The sequence below is a fragment of the Ursus maritimus genome, unplaced genomic scaffold (genome assembly GCF_017311325.1).
Source record: "Ursus maritimus isolate PB19 unplaced genomic scaffold, ASM1731132v1 scaffold_23, whole genome shotgun sequence".
NCBI lineage: Eukaryota > Metazoa > Chordata > Mammalia > Carnivora > Ursidae > Ursus > Ursus maritimus.
The window spans coordinates 17,858,755-17,876,834 of record NW_024424786.1 but is presented as its reverse complement, the minus strand read 5'-3'; the positions used below and the strand labels follow the sequence as shown (position 1 = coordinate 17,876,834).

The 18,080-nt window shown below is 34.5% G+C and overlaps 1 protein-coding gene across 3 annotated transcripts in view; it reads right to left on the bottom strand.

Annotated features, from left to right (window-relative positions):
• Window positions 1-18,080, bottom strand: part of ELP4 (elongator acetyltransferase complex subunit 4) — a 247,800-nt gene that overhangs the window by 227,107 nt on the left and 2,613 nt on the right. For all 3 annotated transcript variants that reach the window (XM_008686852.2, XM_008686856.2, XM_008686854.2), the window contains exon 2: window positions 11,579-11,614. In XM_008686852.2, the coding sequence (XP_008685074.1) occupies window positions 11,579-11,614 (36 nt within the window). The remainder of the gene's footprint in view (window positions 1-11,578; window positions 11,615-18,080) is intronic.

The window sequence follows — 18,080 nt, the reverse complement described above, 5'->3', positions numbered from 1 at the left end:
TGAGTGAGAGTTAAACTCTTTTCTTACCTACACACAATCCCTCTTGATCTTACCTACACTCATAGCTTAAATTACTATCTCTAGTAGCCATACTACATCTTAAGTCAGGACCTTTGCATAAATTACTTCACTGTTTTGGCTAGCTAATTCCCTCAAATCCTCTCAGACCCAAAATAGGTAAACTCATCTTTGGAGAAGCTCTCCTCAAGGCTGGGTGAGATGATCAATGTGCCCTGGAGCTCCTGTTAACTCCTACAGCAGCACATACATACTGAAATTTCTCCATCAAGCTAAAAGATCCTCATGGCAGAGAATTCTTCTTATTGCTGTATTGCTGTAGTAGGTACAAACTAAACATTTAGAAAATATTTGTATAATTAAGGTAAAAAACAAAAATCTATTTTGTCTTAAAAATCAGCCAGATCTACTGTAGTCTGGCTGAAAACACACCCTAGCGCGCACACACACGCACACATACATGTGCACACACTTTAATAGTTATCGACCCGATTTTTTTCAGACTCCTATGAGGCAGACAAAACTAATAGGAGGAAGATCGCCTATTTAGGGATTAGCTTAAAAACCTAAGCTCTTCAAGCTGAAAATCACCATTTTTGCGAAACAAATTTTGAAGTTGTATACTAAGCATTTATTTAATCTATTTAGTGAATCCCCATAACACCGGGAAAGCAAAAATGATAATGATGTGACAGAACTGCCAAAGGCAAATACAGTTCTGGCCTGAATTAACAGTCTAATTCTTAGATTGAGAGAGATGGTTGTCCTAGTCTATTCTATAGTAGTGGACCAAACTGACAATAGTATATTTCATTTAAGGACTTACAGAAACTAAAGCATATTCAAAATGAAGTGACCAGGATGGTACTTAAAAGCATGAGAAATGGGATATTTAGAAGAAAAAGAGACCCAAGGGATGCAAGAGAGCTGTCTTCAAAAATTTGATGGGCTGTCATATATAAATGGAATCACACAAGAGGTAGAATGAAGCCTAATGGATAGAAACAACAGGAATATCTATTTTTCTTTAATATCAAAGTCCAAAGGAGTGTGACTTTCATTGTGCTGAGAATGCTATTAAAGTCACCAATGACTTTCTAATTGTCTATTTTCTTGGACATTTTTAAAATCTTTATCTTATTTTGTCTATTGCAGCTATCATCATGGATGAATTTCTTCTTGGAACTATACTCTCCCTCTCCACTCATATCCCCTATTTTTAAGACACATTTTGTGCCCAATTGCCCTGTTTCTTTAGACATTCTTTATATATGTAAACAGTTTATATAGAGCTCTCAATTACTTAGTAAATACATACGAAATAGTTCTATTTAATTTTTCCAGTCACTACTTTCAACTATGCTATGTCAAATCTTCCTTTTCGCATCTCTTGACAACTAGAGCTAATTCAATGATTTTCTCATCAGTTTTAGTTATTAAAACTTGGAACGGTCAAGTTTAAAACTTTAACATTCAGTAAAAAGCTTCCCCCCCCCACCCCGCCCTTCAGTGCAGACTAAGACCCGTGGCTTGAAAGTCTTAGTGGGACAGTGGGTTCTAAAGAAAAGGAAGGTTCTAAAATACCTCTTCTTCTATGCCTTCTCTCCAAGTCCTAGTTCTATTGTTGGGAGAGCAGGGGGGAAAAAGTGGCAGTGATCAACTTACATAATTGGCTGTCTGGTTAGGGAGAGATGTCCCTAGCCTCACTATGATCTGGTGTATTTAATATTTAAGCCTGCTGCTTTGTAGTCCATGAAGTTATGGTGGTTTCCATGTAGGTGGTGAGCGTGGTTTTTGTGGGTGGTGCTCTGTTTCACTTTGGCCACATCTGTCATTGAAAAACCTTCTGAGGTGGAATCTAGGTTTTGGGGGGGATGGCCAGTAATTCATATTCAATTTCTGCTCTGGAAATGTTAGCTATTGCTATCATTATTACTTCGGCATTTATACAATCTATCCCTGCAGGCCTCCCTCCCTTTTCTACACCAGACACAGAAAACAGTGTTGTTGTGGAGAATGCTGACAAATGGTAGGAGATTTAAGGCAGGCTTCCCCATGGATTCTCTGGCCATGCACTACTCACTGATGGGCTTACAGGTTCAGATCAGGTTATGATCTCAGGGTGGTGGGATGGAGCCCCACGTTAGGCTCTGCACTCAACGGGGAGTCTGCTTTTCTCCTTCTCTCTCTCCCCCTTCCCCTGTTCTCCCTCTCTCAAATAAATAAATAAATAAATAAATAAATAAATAAATCTTTAAAAGAAAAAAAAAAAAGAAAGCACAAAGTAGAAATCAACATTCTTGAGAGAGACCTATTAAAAGAGGAAAAATGTAGGGAAATGCTATATCAGAGCAATCTAAGCATAGCTAGTGAGACATTTAGAATCCAATATACATAATGAAATGCAGAAACAGAAAAGTTAGGTAGCATTGTTATATCAAAATATGGTAGTAAATTTATGGTTTAAAGTCTCAAAAGTATAGTAACATCATCTCATGTTTTGATGAGAGTAATGAGTATTTCCATCACTTCAACTTTTTACTTTCTTCCTGAAATGCATCCTTCATAATATCTCTTCATTGTTCAAAATACTCCACGACTACCTATTTTCTTACCACTATAAAGTAACTTCCTTTGGCCAGGGTTTCACAACATTCATTCCTTCATTCAAGCATGTATTCATTGTGCCCTTACATGGTTCCCATGGTCACACAGCTTACAGTCTACTGAATAAGATACACGATCAGGTATTTTCAACAAAGTATAGTAAGTGCCATGATATAAAGTAAATAAAGAATACTACAGAAGTATACAGGAGGAATACTAAGTAGAACAGAGGGTAAAGAAAGCAACAATTAAAGAAGTCTTTCTGAAAAAGAATCTAAGTGGAGACCTAAGGGATGATTAAGAGGCTGAGAAAGACAATTATCATATGATCTCACTGATATGTGGAATTTAAGAAAGAAGGCAGAGGATCATAGGGGAAGAGAGGAAAAAATGAAACAAGAGGAAACCATGGAGGGAGACAAACCCTAAGAAACTCTTAATCTTAGGAAACAAACTGAATGGAGTGGGGAGGGCACAGGATGTAATGAGCACGGGGTATTATATAAGACTGATGAATCACAGACCACAGACCTGTACCCCTGAAACAAATAATACATTATATGTTAATTAATTGAATTTAAATTTTAAAAAATGATTAAAAAAAAAAAAGAAAGGGAAAAAAGAGGCAGCAAGAAAGAATTTAAGCAAAGGCCTGGAAAGAATGGCACTGAGACCTCCCAGGGAAAGTATGCAGCACTAGAAGAGGGAAGAGGATACCACTATTTTAAATAGAGGCAAAGGAGTCTTAAAAAACAAAAGCAGAGGGGTAGAAGGAAAACCAGAACAGAAATTATAACAGATCCAAAGGAAGACAGTACTTCAGGAAAAGAGTGAGTAACCACATCAATTGTTGCAGAGCTCAAGAAGGAAGAGACCTGAGAAGTATTTCCTGGGCTTGGCCATGAGAAGGTCACTAATGTCTCTGGCTAAGGTGGCTTCAGTGATGTGCTACTGCCTGAAGTAAACTGAGGAATGACTGAAATACCATGAAAATGTGTAGGAGGTACAGACTACTCAAGAGGCTTGGCTACAAAAGGGAAGAGAAAAAGGGATAGTTAGAAGAGTGGGGTTAAGGACGAAGAATTTTCCCCTTTAAAAAAGAAATAAGGCTTGAAAACAGATCTGAGCATGTTTAAGTACACACAGGAAAGAACTAAAAAAGAGGGACACGTTAAAGAAAGAAGAGAAAATTGATACTGCCTTCGAAAAGTGGAAGGAGGAAAGATCTAAAGTCCGGGTGAAAGAATGATTCTCAAACAGGAGAAGGTACGGGACATCTTCCCATGTGTGGGTAGAGGTGAGTACTGAAGTTTGACAGTGGGAATCTGGGTGAGTTCTCATCTAAAGAGAATACTGCTCCCATGTGAAATACTGCAAGTTATCTGAGAAAATGAGGGAGAAAGTAGTAATGTTGGATGTTTGAGGACAAGAAGGTTTTAAAAGGCCACTGAAGTTATTGAGAATGAAAAAGAAGTAATGACAGATATAAAAGTTCATTGGCAAATGCTGAAAGCTTACTTGAGGTTGGAGATCATGAAGGTCTCCAATAAATAATAGAAATAACTAAGAAGTCACTATATGGCAGCAGTGAGATTACAGAAAAGGCAGGAAAGCCAAAGGTATAAATCTCACTCCAGAAAAAATTTTAAGGTAAATTACCACGTTTTACTGTAAAATGATGATTTAACGTCAGAGAAAACTGCTTGCAAATCTTAGCTACTAAGTGTGTGACCTTGGGCAAGTTACTTGCTTCTCTCAAAATTCCAATCCCCTGTAAAATATAGACATTTCCTCTGCTTGCTGTGAAACTAAATGATAAAAACATGTCAAGGGCTCCGCATGATACCCAGCAATGTTACAGCATGATATCCTCAATAAATGTTACATATTTCAATAAAATATTTAATGATAATATTTAAGACATTAGAGTTTGTTTTACATGAAATAGGTATTATACAAAGCAAACTGGAAAGATTTAGAAGGGATAAAAAAAGTAGGAAATTGACTCTACAGAGAAAAAAAGAGTATTACAAAGATAAAAGTAACAGGGAAGATCATTAGAATAGCTTAATTCTTGGACAATGACCAAAGATAACAAAGAGGTGAAGCATGATGGATTTAGCTGGCCATAAAGTTAAACAAACAAAAATCCCAGGAGTCCTCTGGTGGATGAAAAGTAAACAGCCTCCTCTCTGCACACGGCCATTTAAGAAGCTGGTCTAAGGCTCTGAAGTTTTACTATTTGAATTCTACAAGTAGGAAGTTGAGGCAAAAGACCCAGGAGAAGGAAGCCAAACTTTCCCTCTGACTAATTCTAAATAAATAATCTCTACTTCAGAAGAGCTTTCACTTCTTTACTACATAAGCATATTGTGTTGATACTCACTTTTGTGCATTTGTTAATATAGTTTTCTCTCTGCATTTCCCCTCAATTTCTACCCATAGTTTGATTTAATTTAAGCCTCTTATATCTACAAAAACATCTGTATATTATATATGTACTATTCATATTTATTCCATTTTCAACCAACATCCAGTTTAAGTTCAGAAAGGGTAAAACCCAAGATTCATACTGCCTAGCAGTGCTAAACACATTGTAGGTGCTTAGATGCTTCCAGCCAAAAGGTCAGGTGGTTTTACTAAAGAATTGCATGGATACCAGTTTGTCCTATTTCAATCTTTCAACAAGTTGTACTACCATAAAATAAATTGAGAAAAATACAGAATTCAAAGCAGCTATTGGTAAGCTTTTTCTTCAAGAGTCAAGAAAATAAGTTTTTCAGACTTGTGAACTGTACATACAGTCTCTGTTGAAACTACTCAACTCTGCCCCTGTACCACAGAAGCAACCATAGACAATGTACAAATAATTAAGCATGGCTGTGTTCCAATAAAACTTTATTTATAGATAGGTCACTGGCTCACAGGCTGTAGTTTGCCAACTTGTGCATAAGGAAAATGCTTAAAATTTATTACATGGTGTAGAAGAAAATATATAATTACGCAATTTCAAAAAGGTTGAAGGCAACTTTTTGCCTTGGTAAATGAGTAAACCGTTTCAAGGGAAATGGCTAAAAATTGACAATCTATAGTGAAAATCTATTAATGCAAACCATCTCCATGCTTTAATTTTCTTTAACTTCTGGAATAAAAAAAAAATCTTTGAGTGATGAGCAATATAGTAATGCCCTATGCTCCTATCCACTGACTTTAAGTCTCCATAACTGGTTTATATTTGGAACTATTGAACCATTTTTTAATGCAGACTTCATCTATTATACAAGTTGTATTGGCTTGGAAATGAAAAGTAGAGACCTAGTATATAAAACTCCTGCTAATCTAATCTTTCAAAAATGTGAAAATGCTTCCAAATTTTGCCTTAAGGTTTTCTTTTTTTAAAAAAAGGTTTTATTTGTTCATAAAAAAGATTTATTTATCTATTTTAGAGAGAGAGAGAGAGAGAGAGAGAGTGCTCGCATGAGCAGGGGGAGGGGCAGACAGAGAGGGAGAGAGAGAATCCCAAGCAGACTCCCCACTGAGCTGGAGCCTGACAGGGGGCGTGATCCCAGTACCCTGAGAGCATGACCTTAGCTGAAATCCAGAGTTGGCCACTTAACCAACTGAGTCACCCAGGGGCCCCATGGAGATACTTTATTTAGAGAGAGAGGGAAAATAAGCAGGGGAAGGGGTAAAAGGAGAGGGAGAGAATATTAAGCCGACTCTGCGCTGAGCATGGAGCCCAACATGGGGTTCTATCCCATGACACTGAGGTCATGACCTGAGCTGAAACCTATGGTTGGATACTTAACTGACTGAGCCCCCCAGGTACCCCTTGCTTTCAAGGTTTTCTAAAGAAAAGCTAACAGAATTTGAAACTAAATTTACCAGTTATACATATTTTCAAAAATCTTTAACACTTAGAAGTTGATAGTAGGGCATAAATAATACTAAGAAGATTCAAAATATTAGCTTTACAGAAAAACCAGACTATAAAGGCAAGACCTTTGCCTTATACCTGCCATATTCTTTTATTTAATCATTAATTCAGCAAGCAGTTATTGAATATGTAGTATATTATACATCAGTGAACTGATATTTCATCAGAGATAGACATTTAAAAAATCTATTACTATGTTTTATTCTTGTCTGAGCTTCTCCTTATTACTCACTATAAAAACAAATCTCCTTTGCTAGACCATCAAATTCATTAGGCATGTGTTCCATTCCCATACAACTGCAGACAACAATGTCACTACGCTTTCTGCCACTGTATAACAAGGATGCCCCATGCTGTAGCTTTCGGTATCATGGATCTCAGTTTCTTTTCGCTCTCACTAGCAGTGTCATCAGAGTACAGATTTCTATTAACAATCTGTTCATGGCAGTTTACGTTTTCTCTAATTAATATGCTCCTTAAAATCCTTCCAGCTTTTGCCTACTACCTGGTTCCAAAGACACACTCATATTTTTAGTATTTGTTATGGAAGCACCCAATTGCAAGATACCAAAATCTGTTATGAAGTAACATTATCAATATTTGCAGAAGATAATTGCCTACTCACGATATTCAAGTGAATCTATAAACTATTCAAAAGTTGCTGGTTATAAGATCAATATACAAAAATCAATAGCAGCCCCTTGTTCTAGCTACAACCCATGTTAAAATGTATTAATAGACACGTCTATTATGGTATTTAACTTATTATATTGTAATTATTTGCTTTACCTATGTCTCTTCCATAGGTGCAAAGGTCCTTAAGGGAAGAGAGTATCTGTTTTATATTTGTAACCCCAATATCTAGCATACACCCATGTGTTCCATGAACATGTATGGAATGAATTATCAATCATCACTAGATTCTTAGTATCATTCACAGACACTTCCCCTGTAGAAAAGAATTAAAATTGAGTTGCACATTTTAAAAACTATTATAGTAACTTTTCAGAGTTTTAGTTATCAAAGAGAAAAGTCCCAGGCCCAAATGATGAAATGCCATTCTTCACTTTTCACTTGTTTGGACTGGTGAAGACGTAAATGTTTGATAATACACAGTCAAGAGTGAAGGTAAACTCACTGGAGTATTCTTAAAACTGCTGACTGACTGAAGTAAAAGATGATATATCCCTCTTGGGAGAACAATCTCATAATATCTACTACAATTTAACATGCCTCAACTAAGCAAGTCCATATCTTGTAATTTATTCTACAGATATTTACATATGTTTGCAAAGCTTATATACAAGATTATGTACAATAGCATTGTTACCAGTGGAAGAATGGAACTTATATTCATCAACAGAGACTTAAATAAATTATGGCACTTCCATATAATGAAATCTTAGGCATTTGTTAGAACAGGCATATGACTGCACATGGACTGACCTCTAAGATGTATTAAGTGGAAAAAGCAGAGTGCTTCCATGCTTATTACGTCAGTAGAAGTATTTGGGGAGGATACCAGGACTGTATTGTCTCTGGGTATGGGGAGTGAGCAACTGAAAGGACAACCTACTATTCTCTACATATCCTTTTTTATTTTATGTATTTATTTATTGACATTAAAACCGAAATATTTTGTCCATAAAATCCTTCATTCATTCATTATTTAATAAAAGTTTTTAAAAATGAGACTGACATCATCATTTCTGGAACTTCATAATTACAGGTATTTCTCTCTCTTATGTCTACTGTTAGGAATAATTCTGTACCTCAGGTTCTTAAATAGTACTTAAAAGACTGATGGGTGGCACAAATATTTTACAGAACATATTTTACTTAACTTTTTATTAAATGTTATCTATTATTCAGAGACTTGGGCACTAAGTCCTAGATCACTGTCCAGAAAATTATACTGTAGTGATTGAAGTAAATGGCTGGTAAGAACTTGGCAGATATTTTGCAACCAAGAGCTGCATGTAAATTAATGGTTGGGTTCAAATATGATGACTGAACACAGGACCCAAATGACTCAATGGCATGATTTTTAAAAGTTAATATATTTTAGGTAGCAATAAGCTGCAACTATACAAATCAATCTTTAACAAATATTGCACACCTGAAAAATCTTAATTAATTGCCTTTGTATATTGTTTTACTATATGGAGACAAAACTTTCTGACTGGAATGAAGAAATGCTGATTATGTAAAATAAGAGCATTTTTTCCTTTTTAAAAAGTCTAATTTTATTATTAATTTTTGTGTTGAAGTACAGTGTTACACAATGTTACATTAGTTTCAGGTGTATGACATTGATTCAGTACAGTGTAACACAATGTTACATTAGTACAGTGAAGTACAGTGTAACACAATGTTACATTAGTTTCAGGTGTATGACATATTGATTCAACAATTCTATACCTTTATGCTATGTTTACCACAAGTGTGGATACAATCTGTCATCATATAACCCTACTATAACACCATTGACTACAATCCCTTTGCTCTACCTTTCATCCCTGTGATGAATGCATTCGGTAACTGGAAGCCTGTACCTCCCACTCCCCTTCACCCATTTTACCCATTCCACCCCCCCCATCCTCTCTTTTGGCAACCACCAGTTTGTTCTCTTAAAAAAAAAAAAAAAAAGAATTTTTTAGCATTGCTGCAACTTTTTTTTTTTTTTTAAAGATTTTATTTATTTATTTGACAGAGAGAGAGACAGCCAGAGAGAGAGGGAACACAAGAAGGGGGAGTGGGAGAGGAAGAAGCAGGCTCCCAGTGGAGCAGGGAGCCTGATGCGGGGCTTGATCCCAGGACTCTGGGATCACGCCCTGGGCTGAAGGCAGACGCTTAACGATTGAGCCACCCAGGCATCCCTGGCATTGCTGCAACTTCTATTCTTATTGTGAATTAATTAAATGAGGGCTCTTTCAAGTTTAGAAATTTGAAAATTTATTAAAAGAAACCCCCCCCCCCAAATGTAGGCTTAATTTACTATTTAAAACTTCATTCTAAAAAGGTATAAAACTCCTATTTTACTGTTTATGGCCATTAAATGAAACATGTAAGAAAGCTACAGAGCACAGTTATAAAAAACATGTGCTTTTCAATCATACCAGAATTCAAATCCTAGTTCTTTCACTCACTGTGTGATAATGGGAAAGTTACTTTACCCTTCTGAGCCTTATTTCTTAAAGTATAAGATGGGGATAATATGGATTACATATAATATCTCACAAGGTTGTTATATTAAGGGAAAAATCATATATAAAACACTTAGTATAGGGCACCTGGGTGGCTCAGTCAGTTAAGCACATGCCTTGGGCTTGGGTCATGATCTCAGGGGTCCTGGGATCAAGCCCCGCAACGCACTCCCTGCTTGGCGGGGAGCCTGCTTCTCCCTCTCCTTCTGCCTGCTTGTGCTCTCTCTCTCTCAAATAAATAATACACAAAATCTTAAAAAAATAAAAATAAATAAAACAGTACAATACTGACCCATAGTAAGACTTAAATAAAGGGCAGCTCTCACTATTATTACTATTATTACTCTTTATTATTACTCTTTAATAGAATAAGATGTACTACACATCTCTTCTGAGTTTTCCAGATAGAGCTTCATTTATTAGACAAATGCTCATGTACATACCAAATTTAAAACACCACCATTTTGCATTCTTGGGGCAGAGTGACACATTTCATTGCTACGTTAAGAGAAGTCAAGGAATATAAAGTAACTTTATTGGTGGTTAGAAATAATAATTCTGTCTACATTATCACATTTTATTGTCTCAATATGCTGAGTATAGGCAAAGTAAATTTGGAATATTGTATTCAGTTGTGAGCACAGTTGAAGAGATGACGCCAGCCTGATAGGTATGACAAAAGAACCAACAGGAGAGTGAGGAACGTGAAAACCACAACACATAAAAAACAGTTTAAGAAACTGTGTCTATTTTATTTAGAGAAGATTTGAGGTAATAAAATATTTCCAAATATTTTAAGAGTATCATGTGAGAAAGTATGTTAAGTTAATTATGTATTATATCAGAGAACAAAATTAGAAACAACAAATCTGTTATATTATATAGATTAAACATTAATATAAAGAACTTTCTGGGGCTCCTGGGTGGCTCAGTTGGTTATGTGTCTGCCTTTAGCTCAGGTAGTGATCCTGGGGTCCTGGGATGGAGCTCCTCCTCAGGCTTCCTGCTCAGCGGGGAGTCTACTACTCCCTTTCCCTGCCCCCAGCTCCTGCTCTCTTTCACTCCCTCCCTCTCCCTCTCTCAAATAAATAAAATCTTTAAAAAAATAAAGAATTTTCTAATAAATCATTGAATTTTTAATGATAATACATAGTTTTGTGAAGTAGTGAGACCTTTAAATAATATAATCTGTATTCAAATGGTGTTTGATACTGTCAACGATGATAGAGAAGTGATTTATGGCTAGTTGGGAACTATGACTAAGTAACTGCCAAGGTTTATTTCAATTCCAGATTCTATGACCTAAACTAAACAATAAGGCAAATAGGATTATGTATGTATAATTAAATGAGAATTACTGGCACTCAAAAATGAACAAAAATATGATTTATCACATTGTTACTTTTCTTTCAATAAGAAGAAAATAATAATAAAAATGTATGATATTTGTACAATGGACTTATTGGTATATCAACTTCTCAAATTAATCACTGTAATAATCCCACTGTAAATACAGATTTTCAAAAAAAAGCTGGCATTAATTTTAACCTTTTTAAAAAGAAATGGAGGACAATGCACCATCAGCATTTTTAAATTACCAGAGCTATATTTTCAGATATACTTGCTTCATTTATTTCAAGTTCAGATCAACATTTGAATTTAAATTAAAACTTAAGATATTTCCTTTCTAATTTACCTTAACTCTTATAGAAAGTTACATATTTAATATCAGAATAGGCAAACCCATAAAATCGTTATGCACAATGGAAAACTCTGATCAGGAAGAACAAAGTGTGTATGCTATACTAACCAATTAGAAGAACTGTTCCAACAGCCAAACCTCCACCTGGAAATGAAACAAAACCAAGAAGAAAATTAATCTACCCTTTCATACACATTATCTTTGTATAAAAGTTAAGCTTTATCAAGGACAGCCACTTCACTAACTTTAAAATTGCAGATGAGAACAACATTTTAATTACCTTTGCAATACTTTGCTTAAGGTGCTATTATGAAATAATTACATATTATATGTAATTATACACTACACATTACAATTACTTTCATAATATACTGTACTATCCTCCCTTCTCCTGTGATAGGACCATGCAGCATTCCACATAACTGTGGTTACGTGTTCCAATAATGTTATATTTAGTACTTGTTAATAAATTAACTCAATAGCCGAGACCTAAATGTTCACAGTAACTTAATACTACAGAAGTACAACATAGGAAAGGTTATTATAATAGAAATTCCACTTTAATGTTTACACCCAAATTTAATAAGCCTTGGAGGGGAAACCTGATAATTAAAAGTAATTCTTTTTTTCAATATGAATAATATATGCAAAGACTGGACATACTTTTAAATACATTTAGAATTTGAAATAAACAATATTTTCGTAATTTCAAACAAAAAAGTCACAATCATAAAATACAATTTAATAATAGCAGAAAATGTTCTTTTGGATATCTGAATTAGGGCGATACAGTCATGAGCATATAACTCAAACAGTGATTCAATAAAAATCAATTTAAAATCAAATTGTAGAAAACTAGAGCTACACTAAAAAGACATTTGAGTACAACTATTTTGTGCAACATTTGTAAAAACATTTGTAAAAGTATTACTATTTGTAATTGTTATAAATTATACTAGCAAATTCACTTAAAAAAGAATAAAAATGCATATCAAAGAATGAAATGTATTTAAAGTAATTTAAAAAGAAAATACTCAAAAATTGTTGGACAACTGATGACAATCCTACCAGTGTCTTTTGGTTTTGGTGCATAAAACTGTGAAAGAAACATTTAGAATATCAATAAACAACTTTTCCCCCAACAAATTGTTTAGTGGCAAACATCAAATAGAAAAACTTAGTATGAAAAGTTCCTTTGATAGTGTTTACTTTTTGCCTTGCACATATGCATAAATGTTATCTTTCAAAGAGTTTGAAATTTGGTAATATACATGAACATAGATACAATGCGACATTTGGTGACTTTATGACTCTAAATAGAACATTTCAAATTGTTATAGAAGATTTTAAAAAGAAATTAGTACTTTATATATTTTTATGTTTAGGTGGATTTGTTATAGGACTAAATATATATTTTAATTTCACATTTAGATAGGTTCTTTCCATATACTACCTGAAGTCATACCAGACTACACAGGATAACTTCAAATTTTGTTCTAACTTAAAGATTCACATAAACTGAAATATATAGGATGATAACAACCATAAAAGATCTGAGCAAAAAAATTTCTCTAAGATTAGGCTACGTGTCTACTTCTACAGTTTGTGCTACATATAGAACGCTACTAAGTTTTTAATCCATTTTGAGCACTTCATTTTTTTGATAAATGCATTTTGAGCATTTTAAATTATCTTCCAATTCCTTATTCCTCTCTTACATGCAAAAACAAGCATTTATTTTATACCTAATCACCACTCTGTGTATATTTAAGACAAACTAATAGGTGTACGTAACAGACACTGCAGTGTCTAGTCTACAACAGGTACTATTATAAAAGTTACCTGGTTTTCTTTCCTTAACCTACTTCTTATAGGAAAGATTTAGATTTCTTATCTAAACATCCCTGGGTCTACATTCATGTAGCCTCAAATTAAGAACTTATATAAGGCCTACAACTGGAATAGTTAAGATACAGAATTCAAGATTGCGAAAGTCATTCACAGTGGGACAGTTAAGAACTGATCCAGGAATAGTTTCCCAATTAAATGAAATGATATCTGGCTGAAGTGTCTGGCTCAGAGAGGTACTGGGTAAGAGCTGTTACCATTCTGACAATTATTTTCTAATTATAACAAATCATTAAAGATATACCACTATTTGATAAATAGTGATCACTATAATAGTAAGAATTAGTAAAAAATACTTCTCATTGATGAACTAGAAAAGCATTATACGAATGAGAGTACACAACGAAGGTAATTTTCTGTAAGAGTATTTCAAATAATCCAGTTTCTGATAATTCAGGAAATGTCATCCAATTAAATTTAAAATCTTATGTACATTAAATTTTTAATGTTTGGAAAATTTGAACATTACTTAAAACAACTTAAAATGAGGACATTTTAATGACTTTAATCAGCCATCTGAATATACTATCAGGACTTCTCTTACAAAAAGGCAATTATCTTTTTTTCTAAAGGGCTCTATCATGTAAATTCACTAGACTTAAATTTGGATGGCCTAAGTAAAGGCTGGTCATTTTGAAGATTGGTCATGGGGAATAAGATGAAGCCACCTTATTAACTATTTTAAAAATCAAGCTTTTATTCTGTGTATGAGGGAAAACGATTTGACATGTACATATATACACACATATAGCAGTAAAGTTCCTCTATTCTTCCAAATTTCAGGGTGACGAGACCTCACATTTCCCTACAATACCTCTGCATAAGGTATTTTGATATATCTCACTTGCTATACTGAGGTTCTAACTGTAACTAGAGTAAGTTTGTAGCCATGTCCTAATCAAAATATAAAAAGCTTCAGCAACCAACCATGACAGGATATCTTGACATGATACATTCAACCAAAGCTCATTTTAATCGATCTTTAACTTCAGAAATCCATTAGTAATTTTATTTAACTTCAAAAGCAACACAGAGTTCACACTAACAGTTCCCAATTAAAATAGACTATCTTTTCCCATTAGTTCACTAAAATGTTTGAAAGGTAACAGGTAAGGAAGCAATCATCCTATTTCTGTGGTGAAACATAAGGAGTAAAATGGTCTTGTTTACTGCTCCTCTACTCTTTAATCAGATCTTAGAAAAATCACCAATACATTTAAGTCACTAAGCAAATGAACTCTTGGTTTTACTTTATAGATCTCCTTAAGAAGTCTATTTATCTCCAGTTCACTAAAAATAGCAGGTAGAATAGTTTATCAACATGTAAGATTATGAGTTTGAAAGTTGGAAGATTCTTTGCAGGTTTGATATTTTAAATTGTTAATTTTATCAAAATTTTACATTTTAAGAAAATGACACAGCATTTTGTCTTAACACTAGAAAAAAAAATCTAATACTTTAGAAAACATTACCAGAAAATTAAGATCTTATTAAGTGACAATTATCTTCTGATTTTAGGATTTTTAAAATATGATGGAAAGGTTGTTTTATTCATGTTAATAGAAAATGATTTTTCAAATTAAAAAAAATTTTTTTTACATTTTTTTTTAAGTAGGTTCCATACCCAATGTGGAGCTTGAACCCAAGACCCTGAGATCAAGAGTCACATACTCTACCAACTGAGCCAGCCAGATTTCCCAGAAAATTATATTAAAGGGAGAAAATTCAATCCCCATACACTCCCCAAAGCAATTCTCTAAGTTATAAATTTGGGGTAAGCAAGGTCAAATTAATATATTAGGTCCATGCTACCCAGAGCAATCTACACTTTCAATGCTATCCTGATCAAAATACCAAGGACATTTTTCAAAGAACTGGAACAAACAGTCCTTAAATTTGTATGGAAACAGAAAAGGCCCCGAATCTCCAAGGAACTGTTGAAAAGGAAAAACAAAGCTGGGGGCATCACAATGCCAGATTTCGAGCTGTACTACAAAGCTGTGATCACAAAGACAGCATGGTACTGGCACAAAAACAGACACATAGACCAATGGAACAGAATAGAGAGCAAAGAAACCGACCCTCGGCTCTTTGGGCAACTAATATTTGATAAAGCAGGAAAAAACATCCGGTGGGAAAAAGACAGTCTCTTCAATAAATGGTGCTGGGAAAATTGGACAGCTACATGCAAAAGAATGAAACTTGACCACTCTCTCACACCATACACAAAGATAAACTCCAAATGGATGAAAGACCTCGATGTGAGACAGGAATCCATCAAAATTCTAGAGGAGAACATAGGCAGCAACCTCTACGACATCGGCCAAAGCAACCTTTTTCATGACACATCCCCAAAGGCAAGAGAAACAAAAGATAAAATGAATTTATGGGACTTCATCAAGATTAAAAGTTTCTGCACATCCAAGGAAACAGTCAGAAAAACTAAGAGGCAGCCCACGGAATGGGAGAAGATATTTGCAAATGACACTACAGATAAAGGACTGGTATCCAAGATCTACAAAGAACTTCTCAAACTCAATACACGAGAAACAAATAAACAAATCAAAAAATGGGCAGAAGATATGAACAGACACTTTTCCAATGAAGACATACAAATGGCTAACAGACACATGAAAAAATGTTCAAAATCATTAGCCATCAAGGAAATTCAAATCAAAACCACACTGAGATACCACCTTACGCCAGTTAGAATGGCAAAAATAGACAAGGCAAGAAACAACAATTGTTGGAGAGGATGTGGAGAAAGGGGATCCCTCCTACATTGTTGGTGGGAATGAAAGTTGGTGCTAAATCGTGGAAGGAGCCGAGATGCCCTTCAACAGATGACTGGATTAAGAAGTTGTGGTCCATATATACAATGGAATATTACTCAGCTATCAGAAAGAACGAGTTCTCAACATTTGCTACAACATGGACGGCACTGGAGGAGATAATGCTAAGTGAAATAAGTCAAGCAGAGAAAGACAACTATCATATGATTTCTCTCATCTATGGAACATAAGAACTAGGATGATCGGTAGGGGAAGAAAGGGATAAAGAAAGGGGGGGTAATCAGAAGGGGGAATGAAACATGAGAGACTATGGACTATGAGAAACAAACTGAGGACTTCAGAGGGGAGGGGGGTGGGGGAATGGGATAGACCGGTGATGGGTAGTAAGGAGGGCACGTATTGCATGGTGCACTGGGTGTTATACACAACTAATGAATCATCGAGCCTTACATCGGAAACCGGGGATGTACTGTATGGTGACTAACAGAATATAATAAAAAATCATTTAAAAAAAAATTAATATATTAGGATATGATGACACAGAAGTGATACCTTATTTTGTAAGTGCCTCTCCTTTTTCAAAGTTATAGGAAGTAAAAGGGAAAAGAAAAAAAAGTCAGAAAAGACAACAGTGATTTATATCAATCCTTTCTATAAAGGATTAGTTTTATATAAAATTATAGAAGGTCATTTTAGGGAAAATGCAATGTACAAAAAGTTCATATCCCTTCCTTTGTTCATAGCAATGTCCTGAACTACTTAGTTAATGCCATACCTCAAATTAAATTGTAGTTTATTTCATTAACAAGTCTACTTTTTCTTCGCTCTCTGGGAGGTAGGAAACATCCTGACAACTCTTGATTATCAAAACTAGTAGCTGGGCAAATATAGGAAACAAAATAGAAAAAGCTATTAACAGTGAGAATGGTGCTGTAGATTAAATTACATGAAACAAATTTACATATCGATACAAATGAATACGCTACATTTCCCTTAAATGTGTAGCCATCAGTTGCTAAAGTATCATAATCATAAAGATAAGGATTATTATTAATATATAATCCAACTCAACATAAATCACACATTCTAACTAAGATATAGTGGAGCAAAGGAAATAAGCCCACCAGTATTACTTTTTGACATTAACGTTGAAAATGGCAGCTACCATCAAGCTTCTTTGGAGTATTCTTCCTGGACTATTCTTTATCCCAAATCCCTATCTTCTATTTCCTTGACTATCAAAATTGAGTAAGTTCCAAAGAGCACATAAATTAAGCCAGTCAAACCTGAGAAATCACCCTTCCTTAAAGAACCTTTTTGAAGGATGAGGCTGGAGGAGAATTCCCCCAGATTCGACAATATGATCCTGAGATGAGCTATACGTTTTACCCTAGAAAAGAAGAAATTCTGCCAGAATCCTTTATCCACTGTAAACTATTTGGCGATTTCTTGAAGAAGGGGAATTAAATATTTACATACAGTGTCCTCATGTAACAACATAAATGTCCTGGAAGGACAGGGTTGAGAAGCTGGGTTAGAAAATCTTAGTTGAATTTAAATGTGGTGAACTTGGGAAATGTGTATCAATATCTAACAAAATTTAAGTTGTCAGAACAAAAGTTTTTGACATAATTAGATCTTGTTTAAAAGATGCTGATATAGGGCACTATCAAATTCATAAAGCACTTGAGAGTAGGAATGGAAATATTAGCATATCTTAAAATGACCAACATTCAATTTGCCTGTATAATATATTCAAAAATATATCTAAATATATTTTGAATCTATGCTTAAAATTACATTGACATGACAGTGGCAGTAGTAAAACATCACTGCACTGCATAGCAGTGACAATACAATATTTACTTGTTTCACAGTAACCACAGAATATATTTAGGCAACAATCACAA